This window comes from Solanum tuberosum, unplaced genomic scaffold (assembly GCF_000226075.1).
Source record: "Solanum tuberosum cultivar DM 1-3 516 R44 unplaced genomic scaffold, SolTub_3.0 scf00277, whole genome shotgun sequence".
Taxonomy (NCBI): Eukaryota; Viridiplantae; Streptophyta; class Magnoliopsida; order Solanales; family Solanaceae; genus Solanum; species Solanum tuberosum.
In genome coordinates, this window is record NW_006239197.1 from 212,099 (window position 1) to 233,365 (window position 21,267).

General features: G+C 35.3%; 3 protein-coding genes across 5 annotated transcripts in view; 1 reads left to right on the plus strand and 2 right to left on the minus strand.

Annotated features, from left to right (window-relative positions):
- Positions 1-468: 468 nt before the first annotated feature.
- Positions 469-11,473, minus strand: LOC102593061 (probable leucine-rich repeat receptor-like protein kinase At5g49770). The gene is made up of 20 exons (XM_006358502.2): positions 11,060-11,473; positions 10,756-10,971; positions 9,619-9,739; positions 9,459-9,530; positions 8,868-8,942; positions 8,710-8,781; positions 7,480-7,641; positions 7,317-7,391; positions 6,604-6,675; positions 6,441-6,512; positions 6,261-6,329; positions 5,989-6,063; positions 5,032-5,103; positions 4,757-4,888; positions 4,199-4,671; positions 3,923-4,075; positions 3,705-3,838; positions 2,048-2,267; positions 1,420-1,655; positions 469-1,097 (listed from the first exon to the last, which is right to left on the minus strand). The coding sequence occupies exons 2-20, from the start codon at positions 10,844-10,846 to the stop codon at positions 621-623; spliced, it is 2,853 nt and encodes a 950-aa protein (XP_006358564.1). The 5' UTR covers positions 10,847-10,971; positions 11,060-11,473; the 3' UTR covers positions 469-620.
- A 647-nt stretch (positions 11,474-12,120) lies between these two features.
- Positions 12,121-14,527, plus strand: LOC102593287 (uncharacterized). Of its 2 annotated transcripts, none has more exons than XM_006358422.2 (5): positions 12,121-12,511; positions 12,612-12,775; positions 13,074-13,791; positions 13,945-14,036; positions 14,127-14,527. In XM_006358422.2, exons 1-5 carry the CDS (start codon positions 12,185-12,187, stop codon positions 14,281-14,283), a joined length of 1,458 nt encoding a protein of 485 aa, XP_006358484.1. In that variant the 5' UTR covers positions 12,121-12,184; the 3' UTR covers positions 14,284-14,527. The 2 variants fall into 2 exon arrangements, with proteins under 2 accessions (XP_006358484.1, XP_015169463.1); XM_015313977.1 differs by having other exon boundaries at positions 12,289-12,470.
- A 1,944-nt stretch (positions 14,528-16,471) lies between these two features.
- Positions 16,472-21,267, minus strand: part of LOC102593841 (glutathione S-transferase zeta class-like) — a 5,471-nt gene continuing 675 nt past the window's right edge. Inside the window, exons 4-11 of one of the 2 annotated variants that reach the window (XM_006358424.2) lie at positions 20,606-20,691; positions 20,455-20,526; positions 19,525-19,578; positions 19,347-19,422; positions 18,335-18,396; positions 17,710-17,769; positions 16,987-17,099; positions 16,472-16,856 (exon numbers count right to left, since the gene is read on the minus strand). In XM_006358424.2, coding sequence (XP_006358486.1) covers positions 17,001-17,099; positions 17,710-17,769; positions 18,335-18,396; positions 19,347-19,422; positions 19,525-19,578; positions 20,455-20,526; positions 20,606-20,691 — 509 coding nt within the window. In that variant the 3' untranslated portion in view covers positions 16,472-16,856; positions 16,987-17,000. Of the gene's footprint in view, positions 16,864-16,986; positions 17,100-17,709; positions 17,770-18,334; positions 18,397-19,346; positions 19,423-19,524; positions 19,579-20,454; positions 20,527-20,605; positions 20,692-21,267 lie in introns of both variants that reach the window. The other variant, XM_015313963.1, reaches the window with a different exon arrangement.

A 21,267-nucleotide genomic window follows, 5' to 3' on the forward strand; every position in this document is an offset into this window, starting at 1 on the left:
AGCCTGCAGCGCGTGGGGGCGGGGGGGGGTAGCCTAACGATCCGAGCAGAGACAAAATAAAAAAATTATAGGTGATTTCTTGTCAATTCTGTTTAAACATGATACAACGCATTAAAAATACAACTTATAATGTTAAAATTTCACAAGAAGGATGTTTGACTAATATCAAAACCATTTGATCAGAGGTGTCTAACCAGGCATAACTTCATGCGCATTAAACCCTTGATAAAATTGAACACTGTAAATTACTTGCAACTAATCATGCAATTGTCTAAAACAATCTTCATAGTCCAAGGCCAAAAAGATCCTAAATTTGTTGTGCTTGTTGACATAGCTGCAAAGGTCAGTGTAACAAGAGAACTCTTTATTTGTTACAGTTTAGAGTTTTGAGCTATAAAATTCATCTGTAGTCCTGTACAGTATGATCTTACGTTATTTCGATCAAATATCACTATGAAGATCACTTAATCTCAAGAAGCCATCTGTAATTCTGACTTCTGTATAGCTAGTATTAGAACAGAAGCATCACTAGTAATAAACAATCAAACAAAATGTAATTCATAGTTATATGTTCAATAATAACAAACTTATGTAACTCACAGTTATAGTCCTTAGTAGTTTCAATAAGTGGTGTTCATGCCACCAGAAGGAAATTTACCACTATAATCAAAAGCCTTGTCATTATAAAAATCGTCAAGACTGACTTGAGTTGTGTCCTCATAGCTAGACGAAGTGAGGTCGCCTTCGGTATACTTGCTCAAGCTGGCCAGTTCAAGAATACTCTCAATTTCTTTCACAGCCTCTCCCATGGAAGGCCTCTCAGCCCCGGATTCATTTACACATCTCATTCCCAATGTGAATAATCTATCAACACCTTCGAGTTTTGAACCTGGACCTATTCTTGGATCAATTAATTGGTAGAGTTTGCTGTTATCTTTTGAATCATATATGGTCTCTGCAACCAGTCTCACAATGTGTTTTCCTCGTTCTATTGGAGCTCTTGCAGTTATCAGCTCGAGCAGCACCACCCCAAAGCTATATACATCACTTTTCTCAGTCAACTGTTGGCTCATGTAATACTCAGGATCCAAGTATCCCTACACAGGAACATTCTTAGAAAATGGGATTTCGAAGCAGTATGGATGGTGCATTATGGAATTACAAATGTTCTTTGAAATCAAAATTTGCATATATCAGTATATCACCATGTTAAACAATGAATAACATGTGGTGACTTAATTCTTTAATTGGATTCAAAATGATCCTTCCTTCATGTTGTTCAGTCATTTCATGATCAAGAATATTAGCCTTGGCGATATACCAATCGCCTTCAAGTTTTAGAGTTTGATATACGCAAATCCATAAGAATTATAAGACAGCTCAAATTGATCCATCAAGGTTTGAGGTTGTAATACTCACCAATGTACCTTTGACTTGAGTGGTAACATGGCCCTTGTCTTCGTCACTCAAAAGTTTTGATAGGCCAAAATCAGCAACTTTTGCAGTTAAATGGTCATCCAGCAAGATGTTATTTGACTTAACATCCCTGTGTATTATGGGAGGATCTGCAAGCTCATGCAAGTATGCTAAACCTCTAGCAGCATCAAGGGCTATCCTAAGTCTCCTTGTCCACGCCAATTGGAATTTTGGCTTGACTGCAAGAGCCATATGCAGATTAAGAATAACCAAATTAAATTTGTATATATGCCCAAACACTGATATTAATTCTCGTATCATACTAGAGAAAATCCATGATGGTGATGGACAGAGTTTCAGTTGGGAATGTTATTCCTTGGAGGACAATGGCTGAATAAACATATAAATTAGCAGGTCTGATAAAGGAGCTGAAGCAATATAATGAATTCAATTTTACACAAAGGTAAATAAAACACTTTCCACTGTATGAACAAGACAGTCCAGTGGACAGATCGATATTGTTTTAGTGAAGAAATATCAATCTTTCTTATTTGCCAGATTGGACTGGACTTAGCATCTGCTTCCTCAGAAGCAAACATATGGAATGATGAATGCAGAAAAATATTTTTACCTGAGAGACTTTCCCTTAGAGTACCCTTTGGAATGTACTCATAAACCAGCATTTGTTCGCCTTGCTCATAACAAAATCCAACCAGGCTTACAACATTCTTGTGATGTATCCTTGACAATAGCTCAATCTCTGTTTTGAACTCAAAAGCCCCCTGCATTGATCCATGTTGTGCTCTTTTAATTGCAACTACCTCCCCAGCAGTAAGAGTTCCTTTGTAGACCTGTTGATGCTACATGTATCAGTCTGGAAAATTTGACATGCTACAAATAAATTAGCAAAAAGTGTGAAAGATGCAGTATTATTGTACCATGCAATGCATATGTCAGTCATGCAGAAAAATCAAGATATAGTCCTAGATGACTGAACAACAGCTATTAGTGAATAATAATAATGTAGTTCAATTAGAAATGCCTCAGCAATTTCTTCTAGCTCCTATGTTGCTGGTAAATAACACAAATAAGGCAGGGGTAAAACATATAGGTGGGTGAAACGACTATTTCAGCAGCTGAACCTAACAGAAGAAGCAAATTAATGAACCAAGAGACTTATTTCCTTATTGCCTTTGGCTTTTCACACCAAGAAATACTACCTCACAGTGATATTTCATTTTGAGTTTGCAACATCCTCAGAAACTGAATAATTCCTACACTAGTTTAGTTCATAATCGTTCCTAAAGGTGGAAAATGGGGAAAAAAAATTAAATTGATAAGATACAAAGAGTTGGTGTAGATTGCGTCATTCACTTAAACACTTCTACCTATTTCACCATATAGGCAAGGCGTACTTTTCTTTAGAATATGTGAATCTATAGAAGAAGTTTGTGATCCCATGTGCAAGATGTTAATACCATATCGACATATAACTACTTCATTCAAAACATTTCCTCGTCATCTGCTCATTTATGTGTACCAGATGTCTAAATGTACTTACTGTCTGAAAAACCTACAGGTTTATTTAGGTGTGATAGTTGGAGCTAGGGGTGGGCATGGTACTATATTGAAAACTTCGGTTCGGTAATTTTGGTTTTTAAAAATATATACTATACCATTACCATACCAAATTAATTCGGTATGGTTCGGTATTTTTAAGTTGGATTTCGGTATTTTTAAGTACAGTAAATCGGTAACCATAGTTTGTCCGACTCAACTTACGTATACTCATAATTATGACTTCGGCTTTTCAAAACCATCTCAATTATATCATACTAACACCTTACACATGTAAAAATATTGAAAAGGAAGTACAAACATGCAAATTCCTTCATTAATCAATTATACAAAAAGGACATTTCAATAAAGATAGGATGGTCGAAATTCCAACGTCTGAATAATTAGTTTTGTACTAATACTATTTTATATATTTGCTAGTATTATATATAAATTGTATATGTGACTATGTACTTCGGTATGGTATCTAGTATTTTGATATTCTTCTTATAAATACTGATTACCAAAAATTTTAAAAACACATACAAGTCAAGAGCTTGTGACCATCATTGCATTTTAAAATGGTAGTTAAAGCGAATTTATGCCACTGTGTCATAAGATGGACAATATGTTGTTCATCCATTGGTATGGGGAAAAGGTAAGACCTTAAGTTCACTAAATATGTGCTGAACTTTATAGCAGGAACAGAAAGAAAGAGAGAAATTGTAAACCTTCCCATAGCCCCCAGATCCAATGCAGTTAGATTCTGAAAAATTGTTTGTGCACTTCCTAATCTCATCAAATGAGAACCATCTTGCTCCTTTAAGTTGTGGCACAGCACCACTCGTATCACGGTCCCAAGATTCTGTATTCACATGAAGACATCATTGGGAAGCTAAAAAATAATAATGTCGAAAAATGGTGCAGATCTAAGAAAAACTGATCTTACCAAAAGGGTTACTGCTATGACCAGCTCTTTTTGCCATTTTTCTCTGGCGAAAAGCATAAAGGCCAGCACAAAGTGTTAAGAGCACAAGCACTGCACAACCAACCGATACTCCAATGATGATACCAGTACGTGATGATGACTTCTTCTTTCCGTCTAAATTACGAAAATAAGCAAACATGTTAAGCTAGATAAGAATTGCATATCTATCCAGAAAAGAATTTGAGAAGAAGAAGAGCAAAAAAATGTTTTTTTTTTGCTTAAACCATGTTCAGTTACCTGCAAAGCAACAATAACTTTCAGAAGTAAAGAAAAAGGGTCCAAAATATTGGAGTTGGAAAGGATTCCGGTTGAGCAGGTAACCAATGGAAGGAATTGATGTATGATTGAAACTGTCCTGTGTTGAAGGAAAGATTTGTGCTTCAATTTGAAGATATGAATAAACATCAACTGTTGGATCACTTAGAGAAACTGAATCCACTGGAAGCCCATTGGATAGAAATGTAGACATCATAGAGCCAGCAAGGGTTGTAAAGTAGCTTGAGTTCTCTAAATTTGAGAAGGACAGGGAAAAGAAATGTAGTGTCCCAGTGTATGGATATGAACATTTGCATGTAGGACTTAATGTTTTGTCAGAATTGCAAGACATTGCTGGACACTTCAGAGGTGATGAGAAGGAATCATTGGAAATCTGAATTGCACAGTATTTGGCTGTTGCTCCTGTTCCATCACAAATCGGGTTGCCGGCGAGCCTGCAAAATATAATATAACATTATTCTCCAAAACAGAAGAATGTGCATAATAAGAAGGTTAATTACAGAGAAGTAATTTGCTCACGATATATTCATGTTGTATCCTGTTTTCTGAGTGAAGTCCTTGATAGAATTATTTCTCAAATCAAGTGTTAAATTGTTCCCATATCTGGTTCCAATATCCAATATCCCGTTGAGCTTGTTGTTGGCCAATCCTCTGCAAATATATAACCAATTGGTGATCAAATAAAATGTCTCCTGTAAGAGAGATGCTGTAGATCCTAAATCCAAGTCGTTATTTTAATGAGTAAACATCCCCTGCCTAAATCCGGTTTTATGAGAGAAAAAGTGTGAACTTACATAGTCTCCAAGTTAGGAAAGCGGAATAAGTCAGCAGGGATTTGTCCTTGCAGTGTTGTGTTCTCCATATATCTGTTACAGTGTCCATCAAAGATTACTAAAGCAGCAAATAACCCCAAGATTAAGGCGACTCAAGTAGTTATCTTCCTTGAACTATCCTTAAATTTGATATATGCCGCTTAAAAACAAGCTCCTCCTCTACAGGATTTGCAGATCAGTTTTGTTTAGGTTCACATTTATAAAGTAGATTTCCTCAATAGATGCAAAGTGTGCTACCAAAATAATCTAAAACAGTAGTATATATAATCAAAGAAAAAAAATTCATTTTCTCCTTGAGATTTTATTCCCCAAGTCCAACAAATGCTTGTAGAGGAAAAGTAGTATCTGGAATAGCATATCTCAGTGCTTAATTGTTGTTTCCTTTCACCAACAAAGATAAGGAACAAAGAGATGGGTTACATGGACCCTCTGACTTCCAGCTGTGTATTGTGTGGCTCCCGTGAAGAGAATGAAAAGCTTACGCTTTCTCTACACCTCTTTGACTGGTAGGCTGTAGTGCTAAGACCCCTACTTAAGATTCAATTCATCAGCTTAAATTTACGTTGTCTTGAGGCTTTGGTTAGGCCAACTATATAGGCTATCACCTCAACTTCTATACTGACCCTTCCACTAAGACTTGACTTCAGAGCAGGAAATCTTCCTACAATTTAGTAACAAGTCAACTGTATTCAACTGAAGCACAGCAAAGTAAGACCTGAACAGAATATTCCATTGATTTCCTAAGTACTCTATGCCAAACTAATGGAAGTCAAGCATGTTTGTGGTAGTCAAGAAAACAGGAGTAGGTTCTTTGGAAGGCACATTGGAGAATTTGTATGTTATTCCACCTCAGGGTCTTATACTTGATACAACTAATTTTGTGTGTGTGCACATGAGAGAAAGGTGAGAGAGAAGTACATTGTTTTCAATAAAGGGAGCTTTCTAAACCATGCTGGAACATCTGATGCATTGAAACTGTTATTGCTCATGCTCCTGCAAACAATAGGAATAAAATAAGAAAGTACATACATTAACCAGGTATATCACATTCTTCACATCCTTGCTGAAAGGAGTGTCTAATAAATAGAATGAAGCATTTCTTCGACAAGAAATTAGAAATCTGTCATAAGAGAAGTCTACAAGCATTAGTACATATTTCATAGTTATAAAAAACTTAAACACCGACTTACACATAGGTTAGCAACTGCATCTTTGCAAGGTCCGGAATTGATCCATTGAGATTATTATTGGATAAGTACCTAAAATGAAAACGAAAGAAGTATTTTCGAAATAAAATACCAATAGCATGCTACTTTTACATCAAGGGATCAACAGAAATTGATTAGGTACATCCTCTACTGAGTGCATACAGCTCACTGAGACTTGTAATATTGCTGAGCTTGGAAGGTACAGATCCATTGAGAGAGTTCCAGTCCAGTCGCCTGTAGACATGACAAGAAATGTAATGAAAAGAACACAACTTCTGGGTAGAAACTACTTGAGCAAATAATTCTGACAACACTGGAAACTCACAAAATTTCCAAATTCTGCAGACTTCCCAGAGACTCTGGAATTTCTCCGGTCAGTTGGTTGTGATCTAAAATCCTGATCAATAGTAAGACAAGTATCATCAAAATCAAGAGAAAAATGACTTGCAGCATGGCACTGTTTCTTATGAATGAACGTCATTTCTTCAGCATCAGTCTCCATTCTTAAGGTTTTTAGTCGAAAAATCACTTCTTGAATATTCCATCAACAATGAACATACATTAACGATATTGTTCTCTCCTAAGGATATTATAGTATTACAACCTGACAGCATACTTTGAAAGTGATGCATATAGTTGTGCTGGCATAGAGCCCAATGCAGAAGAGCACATATTCTACCAAAGCAACAATGTTAATTAATCCATTTGTGTTAAGGAAGTCAAACACATAAGGGATACCATGATAAATACAATATATATCACAAGTTACTGCAAATGACAACTGACAACTAAAAAAGGTGAGAGTTGAGGCAAACGAAAGATGCTACACAAAGAAAATGTAAAATACTTGCATAGCTCCCTGCAACAAAGCACACAATAAAAGAAGCAAAAACATACATTCTTAAAACTTTCTATTCAGCTTGGGAAGTAATAGAAGGTCATTATGTATTTATTCCTCAAAAGGTTTAAGTAAATTAAGTTAACCAGATATATGAGTTTTAAAATGAAAATATACACTTAACTTGCCTACATACTCACACATGTATCAGCTTCATGCTTGCATTGAAGAGTTGAGGTTGGATTAGGCCAGAGAGCTGATTTTTTGACAAGTGACTGCAAGAAACGGATAAAACTTAATACAACTACTAAGGAAGAGAAAAAGACTAGAATGAAAGTTACATTTTATAGAGAGGCAACATACAGGTGTCTGGTATTGACTAGTGAATCCAAACCAAGTGTTGAACCTTGTGAGATTGGGATAGTCCCATTAATTTTATTGTCACTCAGATCAAGCCATGACAATTTAGATAAATTGCCTATTGATGGTGGAATTGGCCCAGTGAAGCTGTTAGAAGTTAGAGATCTGTCGAAATGTTGTAAAAAAGATACGAAATTAAGTCAAGAAGAATAAGCTGACTGCTAAAGAGAACATATATCATAGACCCTTAAACAAAGATGAAGAATGTAATTGAACATAATATGAAATAGAGAAGACCTCTCTGTCATCTGCTTCTGTTTGTACGACCATAAGATGATACTCAACAAAAAACAACAATGCTTGTGTTTTTTATTAGAAACTACAAAATGAATCCATGCCACACCTCGTCTAATATACTTCACGTGTTAGGGATGAATTTCAGTCACTGGACCACTAAGTTCCAATACTCAATTTCAATTTACTGAATCCTACTCCAGCACAATTCTGTAATCTAGGCAGGGAAAGTTGCAAGTTATTGGTTAGAGAATCTCTGTTTTATATACCCATCACTTGTGGGCAAATTTTCGTTTTCAAATGAAATCCAATCTTAATAATGTTGAATACACCTTTCCCATGAACTGAATCTAATTTGCTTGGAGCGTTGATAAGAAAAGCAAAAAAAAAAATTGTTAACCAAACTTGTTTTTAACGGCAAGAATAATTACCCAGTTGCCAAAGTTCGACATAGAAGAAATGCACAATTTCACTCTAGGTAAACAAAACGGAAACAATTAATGATTAAACTTCAGATAAAGAAAATGGAAGCAATCAATTGTTAAGAAGTCCCACATCGGTAGAGGGATGGGAAATTGGTCTCCTTAGATGGACTTGAACAAACCTCCCCTCATGAGCTAGCTTTTGGGGTTGAGTTAGGCCCAGATGTCATATCTTTACATGGTATCAGAGTCAGGCTCATCCCAATTTGTTGTTCACCGATGTTGCCCCCCCCCCCATTATAAGTTTCACGCTCCAGTTGAGGTTTGGACGTGCAGGGTAGTGTTAAGAAGTCCCACATGAGTAGAGGGATAGGAAATTGGTTTCCTTATATGGACTTGGACAAACCTCCCCTCATGAGTTAGCTTTTGGGGTTGAGTTAGCCCAGGTGTCACGTCTTTACATTAATGATTAAACTTCAGGTAAGCAAATGGATAAACTGGGAAAGTAAATGCTTACATAAAAACCAGCTGCTGCAGAGAACCAATTGATTCTGGAATTGGACCAAAGAAACTGCAACCAACTAAGATTCTGCATAAAATGACCAGCTTCTGAAGTCAGGATTTAGACTACACAGTTATATAGAACATACTGGAGTGGCCATTTGGATTTCTTACAAGGTTGTCAAATTCTTCAAATTTCCAATTGATGGTGGAAGAGTTCCTTTCAAACCAACATTATTCGAGAGGTCCCTACAACAAAGAAGTTCATAATGCGTGCCTCAAAAACCAAATTTGATACAACAAACGAAGCAAAGTGATAAATCATTTGAATAGGTTAATTTGGGGTAAGAAAAAGGTTAGAAACTAGTTAAAGCAGTGGATCCGAATGGCAGAAATTATTCCTGTTGGTTGAGAAATCTTTCTTATGATATGTATACTCCTTACAAATACTTCCAGGAATTAGTTTAGGATGAAGAAGAGATGAGGCCAGAATAATATATGTAGCAAATAAAGACATGGATATTGCATTCATTTACTTTGAGAACTAGCTGCAGCATTCTTAATGATTTTTACATGAAACTACTGTTGTTCTTCAGATAAGAGTTGGAGAAAGAAATATAGGTAAACTAAAGATGATTATGGAAGCTTATCATTGATTCTTAACAGTCAAGACAGAAAAACAAAATAAAAAACGTCCTTGTAAAGCTTGCATCTTCTTGATGCCTTAAAATGAATCTACTTCATCAAAAAAAAAAAAAAACATACAAAATTTGCAATGCAGTTAATGATGAAAGATCTCCAAACTGATTGCCTTCCAAGCCCATGCCTGATAACTTTCTGCAAAAGGAAAGTTAAAGAAAACAATGAGAAAGGGAAGGTAGGCAAGCTACAGAACAATCAGAAATTTCAAATATTGAGGATATACATTGAGGTTACGCGTGAGTTGTCACAGACAATTCCTGCCCAGCTGCTACCACAAGGATCTGACCCCTCCCAATTTGGTGGCAAGTTATTCCAACTAGATTTGAGAGAAAACAGAGCAGTGGCTGCATAATAAAAGGAACTATAAATGGCCTCTGTACTGTACTATCAAAAACGTAGATGTTTCACCAACTACTAATGTACTCTTAAAACTCAAGCTTACAAAAAGCGCAAAACTTTATAAGCATTCAAATTTGACAAGTACTCCAATAACTTTTTTCAACGGACAATCCATGACAATAAATTTAGATAGTATAGCAGCTTCTTCAAAGTTTGTTGCTAATTTATACTTTGTATCTGCATTGCTAACTTTGGGACGTCTTTTCGGTTGATCAGTAATTTGGTCAACTAAACTACAAGAAGAGCATATTTCAAAAAAATAAATCGTATATTCTAAATTGGGAGTAAAGGCGGAAAGAGATCCCAGTAAAGAAAACACGACTCTGAGTACTTCTAAAATATGCTTAGTTTTGAATGGAATGTGTTGCCTAGCATTTTGCCCATCATTCAGTCTTCAATAATGCTAAAGAACTGCTAGATCATAAAGTTTTCTCATTCATCGTTTGTATGACTTAGTTATCCCTTCCTGTTGCTTAACTTTGGTATTTTTTCCACATACTAGCTCACACAAGCATGCATATAGCAATCAATCACAGCAGCCCACTAACAATCAGCAAGAACTGTAGGCTGGGACCGTAGGCACCTCAAACTTTTCAGATGAATTAGTCACTCCAACTCAAAGTTCAAAGAACTAGTCAAATCAAAATTCAGCCCACACAAATGTGACATCAAAGAAAGTAAAACAACATGCTTCGTCTAAATTCCAAAAATAGAATAAACCACGACGCAGGATGGAATACGATAGTTATTAGTTTCTATTTCATGAACCCCAAAAACAATTCAGCTGTTTGTACTTTTGAACAGTTAGGAATCTAGAATACACTCAATTCTAGCTATCTATGGCCTAGGTTATAGACTCACACGCAATCAAATCTGAAACAGTTTCGAATTTAACCAAGAAAAACAAGAAAGTGCATATCAAGTAATCTTAAATGGATAATCAGAGAAAAAAAAACAGTACCATCATTGCTGTTTGTTTGTCCCAGTATAGCCAGAATTTGGGATACAAAAATCAGGAGGAAGACATGACTTCTTGAACCCATTTCCAGCATAGCAAAACCTTTTTCTTGAACATCCAAAACCCCAACCTTTTGTTGGAAAAGAAAAACTATATTTCAGTGCAAGCCTTGTAAATAACGCCTTCCTAATATCCAGCAAGTTATCCTTGACCTTCACGCTGCATGGACAAAAGAATGAGTCCAAGAAAACCTGTTGAAAACAAAGTCAAGACAAATAAAATAATGTGTATACAGTATATTACATACCCTGATTCCTCAAGCCAACAATAAGAACAAGCCAACAAGAAGAAGGTTTCTTGATAAAAATCAAGAACTTTGACCAAATATCCAAACCCCATGTCACTTTCTGATTTCATCATCCTGATAAACTAATCATAAAGGGGGAAGAATTTAAAGAGTGCAGGTAAAAAATATTGTTGTTTAACATAAACAAGAAAGCAAATATTTTCTATACAACGCATGAAAAATCAAGAAGAGGACATATTCTTGTATGTACGAATCAAGAAGAGTTCTTCCCTAGATAAAGATTGTTACTTTAAACTCCATTTAAATATTCAAATACTCCATTTAAACTCTAAAGCGACCGCCCTAGGCCTTAAAATAATGAAGTACGAAGAACAAGAATGGGCGCCATGGCGAAAGTTGAACATTCCAAAGAAGTCAAAAATTAATATAAACTTCATAAATCTTTGTTTTACTCGAGATATGAAATATAAGCTTCATAAATTTTTATTTTATTTAATATAAACTTTAATAAAATAGCATAAAGCACAAAAAATAACAATACAAAGTACAAAAATTAAAGAAACTCATAAATTTAAAATATATAGCATTATTTAATATGAGATATAAATCAATAATATGTAGTAACTTTCAAACGTTAAAAATATTTCAAACTACACATATTACTTCTCTAAAAGAAAGTAACCATAAACATTATCAATACTATAATTTAAAACATTATTCTTTCACGAATAAATACAAGTTCGCTTTCAAATAAAAAATAAATAAAAGTTTAATAATTCAAAAGACAAAGAATCTAGATGTAAAGGTCGATAGAAATTAAAGGCATCAATTTTAGTTAACTAGTTATTTTTATAAGAATGTACAAATAATATTTGTTTTCACAAAATATTACCAATTAGTAATTATGCAATATTTTAACTCGCTATTTGAGTTACTCTCAATTTATAATTTTCCATCGATAAATTAATCTTTAGTTATTCATTGGTAAAAGAATTTAAGGTTTACTAAAAAAAAAATAGGGCGAAAATGAATATTTACCAAAAGTAAGGGGCTATAATGCTCTGAAGATTTTATTATTTTTTTTCTTCTTTCTCTTCTCTCGTTCCAACGGCTCTCAACAGTAAAATGCAGCACCGGCAAGAGATCGATCGCCACCGCAGCGTGGTGGTGGAGCTACCACTCGGAGACGGAGACGGAGACGGAGGCTGCGCCACATTCGATTTGGAAAAAGCAGTATGTAGCCACGGCCTATTTATGATGGCCCCAAACCGCTGGGACTCTCTCTCCAAAACCCTAGAACGCCCACTACACCTCTCCGAAAACATCAACGATGATGATCACGAACAATCAGTTCTCGTCCAAATTAATCAACCCTCGGATTCTCCTCATTCACTCCTTCTTCGAGTTTTCGGTACTGCTTCCCTTTCTACTATACACCAACGCTCTCTGCTGGTACTCCTTTTTCCGAAAGTATTTGTGTAAATTTTGTACCTTATGCATTTCCTTGTGTGGCTTTGTTTATTGGCTGGGGTTTACTTTTACTGTTATATAGGGTCAAGTGAGGCGAATGGTGAGATTATCAGTGGAAGAGAATAAAAGAGTGAAACAGTTTCAGGAGATTTGTGGAGAAGCAAAGGACAGGGGACTTGGGAGAGTGTTTAGATCGCCGACATTGTTTGAGGACATGGTGAAGTGTATGCTGCTCTGCAATTGCCAGTGAGTAGTTGAACTGAGTAGCAGTATTAAACTAGTTACATTCATTAATCAAAAAGAGACAATATAGTATAAACCTATGCTAAGAATTTTTCTAGTCGACCCAATGATGTTATGCAAGCCCAGTAGGGAAGTCAAGCTTTTGAAGAAAACAAGAGAATGAACCAATTGTTTCATGAGAAGTGAAATTATGGACATGTAGCCCTGGTAGCAGCTTGATGTGGTGTTTGGATAAAATCAAAAGAAAGAAATATTCATAAATGTGTGGCCTTTTCTGATAATCTTTGCTTCCTTTGTGTAGGTGGTCAAGGACGTTGAGCATGGCTGAAGCATTATGTGAGCTTCAGTTGGAGCTGAACTGTCCCTCGTCAGCTGCATCTTTTCCTGATCCTGATAATCAAAATCAGTTGAAGGGCGTAACTTTCAAGTCTGAGCATTTCACTCCAAGAACACCAGCAGGAAAAGAATCACGGAAAAGAGCTGGAGCTTATGGATGTTCCAGAAAATTGTTGGAGAGGCTTACCGAAGTCGAAGAAATCATAGATATAGGGAAACCGGGTGTAACTGTGACACCTGCATTTTCAGTTGGTGAAGAGGTTCTCAAAAAAAGTAATCTTTGTCGAGATACTACTGAGGTTTGCGATGTTGGTACAAGTGCACCATTCAATCTTGATCCTTCAGAAGATAGAAAGCTGAGCTCTTTTAATCAGCTTGGGAACTTCCCTAGCCCGAAAGAATTGGCAAGCCTTGATGAAAGTTTTCTAGCAAAGCGTTGTGGTCTTGGTTATAGAGCTGGCCGCATTATAAAGCTTGCTAAGGGCATAGTTGAAGGCAGTATTCAGTTGAAAGAACTTGAAGAAGCTTGTAGCAACCCAAGCTTGTCCGATTATGATAAAATGGCTGAGCAGCTGAGAGAAATAGATGGATTTGGCCCATTTACTTGTGCTAATGTACTGATGTGCTTGGGTTATTATCATGTGATTCCTACTGATTCAGAAACAATTAGGCATCTAAAGCAGGTATTACCTTTCACTTCAAACTTGACTTAAAGGCACGTCTATTACTTGTACCAATGTACACCTGTGCACGTAATATTCCCTTGAAATTATTATGGATTCATATGTTATTAGGAATCTTAAGACAGATCATTCACTTTTCCAAAAAAAATCCAGGTTCATGCAAGAACCTCCACCATACAGAACGTTCAAAGAGATGTTGAAAATATTTATGGGAAGTATGCACCGTTTCAGTTCTTAGCATATTGGTAAGCTGCTACACGCATTTCCCTATTCGAACTTATTCTCTATGTGAATTTCCTTGCCAAAGTTCTATTGTTGGTTTTTCTCTTAAGCAGGTCGGAGGTGTGGCACTTTTATGAGGAACGGTTTGGTAAGCTTAGCGAGATGCCCCACTCAGAATATAAACTTATTACTGCCGCAAATATGAGACGGAAAAGAAATGGCAAATGCAAGAAGTTGAAGATAACCTCAGCAGAAAAGCTTGGCGTGTAACTTAGAAGGATAATATTGAGGCCCAACTTTGATAACCTCAACAGAAAAGCTTGGCGTGTAACTTAGAAGGATAATGCTCATGCCTAACTTAAAATTCAGGCATGAGTGATTGATTAAGGGATAATTACAGTCCAATGCCTTCGAATATACGTAATTAGTGTATTGGTTTTTTATATTTCGGCCATATTGGTATGTTTCCTGATGATGATTAATGTTAAATTTGCCTTTTCTTTTGTTGATGCAACTTCCTTTCTCTTCCATGACGGTACATGCCGTAGACACGTAATTTTTTATTGAACTTAAGTTTAACTCCATTTTTAGAGATTAAATATTTTTATAATCTAAACTAAATATTTTGACTTTTATCTTATTTTATTAAGTTTATTGTAAAAGATTTGAAAATAACAAGATTAGAATCACTTTTTAAGATAAGTTTTATTTTCAATTGTTTAAAAATGAAAAGAAATGGAAAGCTACACAAAAAATATGTATTTTCTTTTAAATTAGATTTAATAATAAGTTAGTATTTCTTAATTATAATTTAGAATAGCTATTATTTATTCTTGTATTTTTATTAGCTAATATTTTTATTATTATAATATTTATTATATTTAATTAAAATAAAAAAATAACCTACCACTACCCTCACCCCACTTACTCCTCCACTACCCCCACATACCCCACTCCACTCACCACTCCCACATACCACAATTCCTCACAACACACACGTCTACACACTACACCACTACGGAACACAATACTACAATAACCAACACATATACACGACACACAACAAAAAAGAAAGGAAGAGAAAAAAATCAGCAAAATATATACACACAAAACGCCAGAAGGAGGAAAAAAAAAACTCATAGTTTATTTTATATTTTTTCTTTCACTCACAAACAAAAGTTGATGTTGAGGTTCATTTTCGTGGTTTCGAGTTCGTGGTTCCTTATTAGGATTGTTTCCTTTTCGTGAATTGATTTCGCAAGAGGTACCATTCAACTTTTTGTATAATTTGATTTTCACAATTATATAATACTTGATTTCAATGTTATGAAGTTGCTCGAATTTTATGTGCGCTTAATCTCATTATTTTTCATCATGTACCATAGGTTATTATTAATTAAGCATCTCTTCCATCCAATCAAAATTTACCAAATACCTGAAAAATTATTATAATAGTTTGTTTAGTCAACTTTATCTAAATAAAAATGTTCATCCTAGAAAAATTGAGAAATGAAGAGTTACACTTTTTATTTTTTATTTTAATGCTTTTTGTCATGACTTGTAAATATCCTAAAAATATAAATGCATCTATATCGAATTTTAATATGAAATAACTTTATATTTGTTTAAAATTTTAGACTTTTATTATGTAAATAGTGTTTATAAATAGTAGAGGTAATTTAATCACTAATAATACACTTAAATTTTCTAATAGTATGTAAAATATTAAAATATATGACCCGTTTCAAAGGTCGGTTTCAATTAAAATGTGGTTACACATCTTTCTTTGAAACACTTAAAAGAAACTCAAGGATGCGGTGACACACCTTGTCCAAATTGTTTTAATAATTAATTTTTGATAATTCAAACAAGAAGTATAAATTGATATTATTAAGCGTGATGAACTCAAGAGGGGAAGACAGTTATGTCTCCAAATGTCAAGATCGAGAATGCAGTTATGCATCCGATTTAAGACTTAATAAAATTCAACAATTAAAAATAAGCAAATTTTGGCATATAAACACAAATTATCCAAAAAATAATCATAATTTAAGTATAAGTCAATAAAAGTGACCGTGCTAGAACCACGGGACTCAAGGGATGCCTAATACCTTCCCCTCGATCAACAGAATTCCTTACCCGAATTTCTAGTTCGCAGACCATATTAAAAAGTCATTTCCTTTTGATTAGGGATTAAACAAAAAGGTGACTTGGAACACCATAACTCAATTCAAAGTGGCGACTCTGAAAAAATAACATAATCTCTAAATCAATACCGTCACTTAAATTGGAAAAACCTTACCGCTGCCATGCGCAAAAAGGGGTGTGACACATGCAACATATTTGTTTCATGTAGAAATCCTTTTCCCTCCTACAATTGCAAACACCGCAACAAGCTACCGAGTTGGTGATTAATGATATGTCTACCAAGTACTCAGTTCAACCAAACAAAAAATAATAATAGAAACATCTGCTCTTTTCAACATGCAGACAACTTTATAATATCTCACAAATCACAACAGAGACCAAGGAATGTTCATCCTCGGCTCCTTAACATAGGTACAACACCATCTGACTTCAGTAGCTCATGACTGTGCCATAACTGAAGCGTTACACGGCTCTACATTATTCATTGTAAAGAAGTTTGCAAGTGTTACACAGCTCTACATGTATTCATCGTAAAGAAGTTTGCTAGTGTTACACAGCTCTACATTTATTCATCGTAAAGAAGTTTACAAAAGGCAATGCCTTCAGAAATAGAATGTTGCAGCAAACAGTTAACAATTCTGCCAAAATTCAAGTCCAGCAGTTATGCCAATGGTTTGAGAAAGAAGATGGATGGCCTGTTCATTGAAATACTAACAAATTAGTGTGTGATAACATAAGTGGTTGTTGGTGCACATGTATGACTATTTAAGGCAATATAATAAATGAATATAGTCAATATTCTTTATCTCCAAAGTAATTAACTACCTCAGATTCTTGCCTCAGCATGTGGCATCAGGCTGTTTTTCTGGCATAGCATCCTGGAAAGCAGGCAGCTCTTGGTAAGCCTCAAATACCCTCAACAGAGTAGGGAATTGATTCTGCACATTGCATTGACAACTTTTAGGAAGAAGATATTCGTTAAAGAGAAAGAGATGTATGCATATAACTTCACCTAAGAAACATGAAAGTACCACCATTGACTATGGTAAATCAAGTAAGTGGGAATATACCATCCAGTTTATTTGAGAGGAAAAAACTATTTCTTGAAAGCAACAATTGATTAAAAGAAGACCCAAAAAAAAAGTAAGAAAGCAATGGATTGGCAAGACGCTAATTCACAGAAAGGTAAACTGTCAGGAAATGATCGATTGCTGCTACCAAGATGAATGAAGTGAAGCAGCAATAAATACCCCTTTATTTGATTAAGAAAGGTAGCAGTGCACTGCCTTGTCTCTACTCCAATATGAGAAAACAGAAGTAACTTTTAGGTACTCATTATGTATGCCATTGAGAAAAAATTCACAAGATCAGATACTTATTACCTGAGGCTTGTAAGACACTGAACTACATAAATCAAGAAAGACGTTAATTTCCCTTCTTTAGGTTTACAAAATCTTTATTGCACCATGTTCATTTTATACCAGAAAGCGAGTAGAAATGAAAATGACTCTCATGTATATGGTGGGATGTCTATTATAAAGGCATTACCATGTCAACTTCAAAACGCTTGATTGCCGCATGGATCTGAGGTGCCAGAAACAAGTCGGCCTGCGAGTTGCAAAATAAGCTAAGCATCTGAATTGGATTCTATATGGCATAATAGAAGTGTCAATCGTTTTGGTCTGTTAAAGATAATACTGAGTGAACTGAATCAGGTCATCACTATTTCATCATGCAGCTATAATTGTTTTTTTTTACAATCAAGTTCTAGTGAGCTTACTTATTACGTGAGAATTGAATGATCTTTACCTTCTTTGACCAAATTAAGAAAGCATATGAGACCTTACAAATCATAAGTGGTCACGGTTCCTGATTATCAGGATGGAAGCTCATGAACGTTTCAATTTAGAAGGAATTTTAATGTCTGGGAGATAGAAAAGGTGGAGATTTTACTTAATATTGCTAATAGCATATCCCCGAGTGTTACTAATATAATTTCCCTTTACTTATCAAAGAAAAAAGAAAGCATATGAGACCTAAGGGGTAAAAGACTTGGAAGTGCACAGTGAGTTGCTAAGGTCAACACATGTATGAAACATATCAAGACACCTGTTAGCATTGTGTGCTGTCAGTGCATATGAGGCAGCAATATATGAACTGAAAAGAAACAAACCATGTAAACTTCATCTCCTGTTGCATACTTTCCAGCATAATCTTTAAGTAGCTTTTCAAGTGCTGCAAAAGCAAATCTCTGTTAAGAAAACCTCTAGATCAACTGAGATAAATCCTTCTTCTAACAACTCCTACTGTTACAATTAAAATCAGTTTATTCTGGTGAACTGCAATCAACTGCAGTACATCAAACAATCAATCCTAGCACGTCGTGGCCACAGGAACCTTCTTTTGGGAAGTGTCTTCTGGAACTTTAATTACAAATGCCAAGGACCTAAGCATCTAAAACACATGCTACAGATCTACAGGAAACAACTTTTTTGGATATTAATTTGGTTTATTTCCTACAGGCATCAGCTTGATCCAAAATTCAAGAAGAGCAAAAGCATGTGGCTGTTACAAAGATGAGTTGATCTTAAAACAAGATTCAGAGGACGAAAAAAACAAGCAAGCAGGACCAGTGAAAGAAAAGGAGATGCAATTTCAGCAACCAGAAGCAAAAGTTTGCAAGAACAAGCCAACCAATCAATAGCTAATGCAAATTTGGCTGGGATATTGATAATGGCAAATAGTTGCCCCTGCTTGATAGGCTGGGTTACTACTAACAGAAAAGAAAATCTCTGTTATAAGCATCTGAATAGAAGTTCCATCAAATACCCAGTGCCTAAGAGCGAAACAGTAATTCAGCCTGAAGTTACTACAACAACCTTTACTGAGTCTAAGATTAACTAATACCAGCGAGTGCTAAGTTAGGTACTCGACAACTGCAAAATTACGTACAAGAAAATGACCATTCTAGTGTCTTCATCCAAGAATCTTAGGCTCTTCTTAGGGAACATTTGTAAAATTCCGAAAATTAATTGTAAGCCATTCATTTCTGCAACGTGAAGCACGCAGAGGTACTGTCCAAATCTAGTCCTATGAGCGGCATATGGGACCAAAATACTTATCAAAAACAAATTTATGGGACAGGAAGTAATGTATGTCTGCAAAGGCACTGAGAGCAATGTTACCTTCAAAGCCTTTTGTTATATGACTTTGAACCCAAGGGGTTGTCTCATTAGGGCCAACTTTTTCGTGGATGTACTTCTGTGAATGGGAAGGCCAAAAAAAAAGTAAAATCGTATGAATCTTTAAACACATGAAAATGACCTTATATGACCAGTGAACAGAATAATAATTTAAACTCACAAGTACAGCAAGATTCTGTAGAGGCTGAATGTTTGCCGCAACAATGTTTGCAGCCTGCAGAAATGGAAAACAAGGGAAGATATGCTAAATCAATTCCAATTCCAAGAACTTGGGTAAAATAATATTTCAGAAAGAAAAAAGAGGCAAACAGAAAGACATAGGAGACTAGGGATAAAGGTTGAGAAAGAGCTACAGGAATGCACTGGAATTAAAATTTCTCTCTTTCTGGCAGCTTATTTCATGAGAGGTATCAGTACTTTAATGAAGTGGAAGCAAAGAAGGCCATATTCCAGATAGATGACAGCAGAGTCCCAAAGTTTTCGATTACATGATATTTTCATCTGCTTAAGTGGATTATCCTACTTTGCTTATGGACTCAACAAAAGATGGACTTGGAAATACTAGACATCTGAGACGAGGAAACCGTGTAATTTTAGTCACTCAGGGCACATCTAAGTGATGAAACAATGAAATTCTAAGTCATCAGAAGATAATATTTAAAATGTACACCGTTCTTTGAATTCCTCAACAGGAAATAGATTGAAAACAAGTAGAATTGAATGATGTGCTAAACCATTCAACATTATACTATCTATATTTTTATAAGTATTTATCAGGGTATCTTAAGTTCTTTTTATTTTCAAATAAGCAACATTCGGTTTAAAAGCAATTGATTCATTCTCAATATGGAGGGAAGTGTTTCAGAAGAGATTCCAGGTAATAACCAAGTCATTTTCATTCCACTGCATGAAATCGCTAAAATTCAGAACTTCGGTCCAGCTGCTTAAGCTACATACGTACAGTGATATCAAATAATCAGACCCCAGAGCACGGTACTAAAAAACTATAGTTCCTATTTTTTTTAATCAACGCTAAAGAACTTTAGCTCTTGATGGCCATAAAATACCATCATCCACTTTTCCTTTGTACCTGATAGTTGATTGCTCTTTTCTGACAATCCTGAGGCAACAATGCTCGCTGGGGATACTTCTCTTCCAGATACTGCCAAAATCTTCTCATTACCAACATAGTACTGATAAAAAGTTACACACTCAAATGGCACAGCACAAGAAAAACGCACCATTAAGATAGCAAAAGAGTCAGCTATTACTGCATCTCCATCCACCAATGTTGGCACATATCCAAGGGGATTCAGCTTCAAGTATTCTATTCCACACATTACAAAGACGAAAAAGAAGGAAAATAAGTTCAAAAGAATTCTACAGTGATTTGTTTAACACCCCCAGAACCCAATTTACCGTCTTTAATCCTATATAATAAAAACCAGCACCTCCATGTAACATTATAACTAACAAATACCACACACTCTCTATTGATCAACAAGGGTGTATTTGGTATGGTTTTTCCATTTCTCCTATGCTTGGTGGGTCAAAATCTTTGGAGAACATTTTCAGTAGGAAAACAAACTGCTTAAAAATGAGGAGAAAGATTTCCCTAGTGGAAGTAGGGAAAAGAAACTCCACAAGTATCATTCCATACTGATTGTCTCTTTCCACCCTCCAATACACCTCACCCGCATTGACCCCCATACATACTTCCCATAGTGTTTGTGTAGATTTTACACACACTTGATATAATATTTTACACTTACATACCAAACACAAGAAAATAAGTAAAAAAATCAGTTATTTTCCAAGAGAACACTTTCCATCATACCAAACACACACCCAATCTTTCAACCGTTCAAAAACTCAAACACCCAAAAAAAAAAAAAAAAAAAAC